The sequence below is a fragment of the Loa loa genome (genome assembly GCF_000183805.2).
Source record: "Loa loa unplaced genomic scaffold supercont3.55, whole genome shotgun sequence".
Lineage (NCBI taxonomy): Eukaryota > Metazoa > Nematoda > Chromadorea > Rhabditida > Onchocercidae > Loa > Loa loa.
In genome coordinates this window covers 60,010-64,989 of record NW_018108235.1, presented here as the reverse complement: position 1 = coordinate 64,989, position 4,980 = coordinate 60,010, and the positions used below count along the sequence as shown (strand labels likewise).

Genomic DNA, 4,980 nt, shown 5'->3' with positions numbered 1-4,980 from the left:
TTGCTTGGGCGTAATGAAAAAAACTGGTCATCAAAAGCTCCCTGGACAACACTCAATACAGCTTATATACGGAAAAAGTGGGAGTGGTTTTTCTCCAAATATTTCAACAGATGTGATTTAAAACAAAGATCTAAGACATGAGTGATGATTGCATGGATAGATAATTTTTTATACTTTGGTCTTTCGCGAAATTAGAATTCGCGACAAAGGTTAAGGGGCTAGCTCTTTCAATCGATATATGAAATTAGTTGGGGAATTGCTGCAGTCAGTTTACGAGTCATAATAGCAACAGCATAATCGGTTCTGTGAATTATTCATGAATTATTGATAGGTAAACCAAACAAGCTATTGAGCAGTCCTAGTTATCTGTTTCATTCTGTTACTTCACGAATTTTGCATAACTTTATAATGTTAACATATATTTTTCAATAATATTAAAGGATGCAGCTCGAAGTAAACTTTGTAATAGAGTTAGTTATTTGATTAATACAGGGTTATGTGATCATTTCGTCTCATTTTTACCATTTCACGATGTCGCTGCTTCTCCAGTTCAATTTCTTTCTGGATGCGTTGCATTGCGACATTCCTTTCATTTTTTCTTCTACGTATTGAACCAAGCCTGAATGAACTAGTCACCCAGTCTGGTTCACATTCTTCATCAATTAGATCATATTCATCCTCCTTTCGTGATAGTAGAGTTCGGATTGGCGCTTGTTTCATGTTGAGTGCAACATTCGCTTGAAGTAAATTCTGTTAAAAGATTGAAGGGAGTTAGAGTATCTACCTAGATCTGAACTAGAATTTTAAGCAAAATTTTTTCATTAAAACGGAAATTTTGTTGTATTGTACGCCTTCAATCTATTTGGGTAATATTTTTTTCTGAATCAAGATGAAATCCAAATTCATTGAGCGAAATTTGTTGACTGTTGTGTCCATTTCACTGGCGTTACAATAAATTATTCTAAATGGAAGAAACTTCATTTCCCTGAAGTCCTAAATCAGATTAGATTTCAATCGTTAGTATTTTGCATCTCAACTGATCTCAACCATGGAGTTCAAAAATGCGAAGAATTTTAAAAGAAACCAGTGATATACAGGAAAACTGAATGCTTACCAGTAATTTCTACAGGTCTTTTTTTCGAAAGGCTTTGTTTCGGATGAAATGCGAGTTTCGATGTGACACTATTAATCAAATTGTTCTTTTCAATTTCGATAGCCATAGACTCTCTTTGGGAATCCTCTTTGCTTTTGGCCTCTCTTCGGTTAATTTGTCCGTCGTCTTAAATATTAATTGATTGGTTAGACTTCTTCATTCACCAACTATAAACTGTGAAGTGTGATAAGAAATTCGTCGTTAGATCTGGTAAATGCTCTAATTTGATACAGACATGCATGAGTGATCCATCAGGCCTGAATTTGTCGTATGTTTGGGAGGCAAATAGAGTAGATATTACATAGTGTTCATTACTATCTCTCTTACGACATCCTGTTTTTTTTTTGGATATTCATAAAGAATAAGGAATTTCTTATCATACGGAGTTCAAAGACCAAAAGTCCATACGTAGGCCTTAAAAATTCATTGTTCTTCTCCTTCCCCCTCTTCCTTTATGTAAAGAACTGTAGTGAAGTGATTCTACCCATCAGAACTACATAAAATTGCGGTTGCGTTACTTTTTAATAGATACAATATTTCGGTTACTAACTTATATTTTTAGTTTAAAAGCAATAATGGCTCATATCCTATTTGTTGATTGAAGAAATCATACTTTTCTTATTTGCTGGAAATTCTGCAGGGAAATCAAAATTTGAGAAAAATAAAAAATATGTTACTTGAAAGCATATCGTGCAGAAAAGGGATCGTTGATGGGTGGATGACCATCTTGTTTGCATTAACTCTGATGTCACATATTTCCTGTTTTTCAATGTTGCCTTTGTTACTGGCAAGAGAATATCCTGAACAAAACAAAATTTAATGCCAGCATTTATCAGTTTATCATTTTCTACTACGTTTTAAATTTTTAAAAAACAAACTAAGTCACATTTCTTTGTTAGGGCACTCATATTATCATGATAACTGAAAGAGGACGATGCTACGACCTTCAGCAACATTAGCGATAAATGTAATCACAGTGATAGAGTTGTAATAAATCGTTCCATTAAAAATTCTAATTGATTTAAAGTTTATCTAAGTCAACAGGGTAAGAAAGTATTGAAATCAACTCCAAATACCACCCCGATCCCAACTCTATCACTTATCTGTATTATCTGTATCATAAATTTTCCCACATCCATCATAAACTGTTGTTTCTTGCTCACTCAAAATAAGTATGAAATTCCATTCAACACTTGGTCCTTTATTCCGAAGAAGATTGAAATATGACTAAATCACCATGGGATCCCGCAAAAATACAAGGGGTCGTAAAAATCAGGCTGTTTTATTGTTTGCACTCGTGTCCCACTAAACCCCTTAAATTCCACTAAAACTTCACTTGGTTTTACAAAATAAAATTATAATCAGACCTAGGGAATCAGAGTTATTACTACATATGTTTTCAATAATTAGTTGGTTATAGACCATTTTCTCACGAGCATTCTATCTTTCTTTTCTTTCTTTAATTTAGGCTTAAAGATATCTATCACTGTCACTATTTTGCTGGAGCACTGGGACCGTTTGAGTTACCAGATTTCAGACGATCCATACTTCAAGCCTACCCGAAGGTGTTTCATACCTGCTTTACCTAAATCTGTGATGAACCTTCAAAAACCACCCTTTTTCTTAAGTTCAATGCTTATCAAATATCATTGCATTGCCATTTTTCAAAGGTAAGGTTGAAGCATTCAAGAGCATAACAGACAGTGAAGGGGTGAAAAAAACTGGTGAATCATTTCACATTCAGAGAAATTTTTAAGTGACTGAAGATTCGATAATTTTGATGAAAAGGATTTGTAATAACAACATAAGAAGTGTTTGTATTATCTTTTGGAATCATAAATTTTAAGGAAGAGTTCCTCTTCAACTTTTTTTCACACTGTTGGAAGAAAATCCTCGAAAGAAAGAAAAATTCATAGCATTGAAGAAGCAGAATTACTCAATTAGTTGAGAAATAAAAATCAAGTGTATTCAAAAAAAGAAAAAAAAGGATACCGGTTTTGGAAAAAATTGTTTCAGTATTACTGGGTGGAGAAACCAAGGTTGGCCTACCCTCAAAGACATTAAGAATTGTTGCTTGACAGGAAGTTTCCCGAGGCATATCTTCTAGATCTTTTCTGATTGTATAGCTTCCTGAAATCAGAATTTCTGTCAATCATTCATTGTCTGGTCATGATTTTGATGATATATTGCAGAGAAAAAAAGTAGTGAATTAAATGAGGACCATGACAGTTGCGTTACTTAACAATCGTCCATGATTGCATGCTTTTGCAGTGACAACTTCATAGGTTGTTTAAATCATTTAACTTTATTTTGTCATATTCATTAGATGATTTTGGGACCTGAAATGTTTTAGTGCAAACTAATACATAACACATCACTAAGTGGGTTGTCAATTATGCGTCGATACGATATCATAAATTCCAGCATTGAAACAAAAAGTAAAAGATTGTGTTGGAATGACCGAAGTATTTTTATGATACAAATATGTCAAATAATCAAAGTTATTTTGTATTATAAAAATATTTTGGAATAGCTAAGCTTATGTGCGATGTTTGAAGTGTTGTAAAGATATGTTTAAAATATGTGGGATTTGATTTGAATGTCTAAAATATATAAGGAGAATTCATTCGATTAACTGTGCGCTTCAATTTGCTTCATCAGTATTACCATTTATACTCTTTCAAATCTGTGCTAAATTACAACTTCAATCAAATCCCCACCAAATGTTCCCTCCGATGACAATGAAGAACAACTTGGTGATTGACTTTACTCGTAATATTCTCTTACAATTGTCCTACAATGTATACGAAATATAAATTCTCTGCTATCAATGAAACATTTGTCAAAATTACTTGTCTGGATCAATCATCGAAAAACTCCCACAATAAACAGTGCCGGTCTCTTCCATTATTTTGGAATTTGAAGAGTACTGTTATATCGAGCGCATACAGTTTGAAACATACTTTACTATCTTTTACTTCTAGGATTTTTTATAATATTAAACAAGTTAAAGCTTGACTAATCTGTAATAGAAGTAGAATGAACTGAGATTTTACGGAATGAACTCGATGAATTTGCAAATCATGCTGTGCTATGTATTATGTTAAGCATAATAGCTCAATTTAACCTGTAGTCCTTATAAAAAGAAATGGTTACCATGACTGTCCAGTTCTGTTTGTTCACTAGTAGTCACTTGTTCCTGGATATAGCTGTCATATTGGCTTTTATTTCCATGTGTTAAAACAATTCCTTCATTATTTTCTCCATTAACTGTTCTGTGTCTATGTTCTAAAAATCTCAGAATCATTCTCGTTTTTGCTTGTTCTTAGCACTTTCATGGACTTTTCTAATGTTTTGTCTTGAAAACATTTACTGAATAAATTATAACCAAAAAAGAATTGTTAACAATAATTGAAAAGGTAAATGCATTCAAACATTACAATCACAAAGATTGCACCAAATTCGCTTAGTGCATTTTCAGTCTTATTTATCACTAATCTTTTTATATGGTTTACATTATAGTCCTATTTTCTAATATCTGAAATCTCATCGGTGTGCCATAATTGATTCATCGATATATTATTCTTTTGATTTTATGGTGACATTTACGCAACAATAAAGTAATCAAAACAACAACATTACCAAATAAAATGAATTCAAACTTTATTATTTCCTTTTTTAGATGTCATTCCCAACTAAATTAAACTTGTATTTAATTTTGAAAGACTAAATAAATTAGAAAATAGCAGTAAGCAAGCAAAAACTTAAATGAGTAGAATTGGTAATGGAAATATGTAAACAGAGAGAGATAGAGAGAGAGAGAGAGA

At 32.4% G+C, this 4,980-nt stretch overlaps 1 protein-coding gene across 1 annotated transcript in view; it reads right to left on the bottom strand.

The window, feature by feature from the left end:
• Nucleotides 1-483: 483 nt before the first annotated feature.
• Nucleotides 484-4,980, bottom strand: part of LOAG_17263 (hypothetical protein) — a gene marked incomplete at both ends in the record, with an annotated part of 8,330 nt that continues 3,833 nt past the window's right edge. The window contains 5 exons of the mRNA XM_020449923.1: nt 484-737; nt 1,115-1,279; nt 1,831-1,953; nt 3,146-3,283; nt 4,310-4,441. Coding sequence (XP_020306473.1) covers nt 484-737; nt 1,115-1,279; nt 1,831-1,953; nt 3,146-3,283; nt 4,310-4,441 — 812 coding nt within the window. The remainder of the gene's footprint in view (nt 738-1,114; nt 1,280-1,830; nt 1,954-3,145; nt 3,284-4,309; nt 4,442-4,980) is intronic.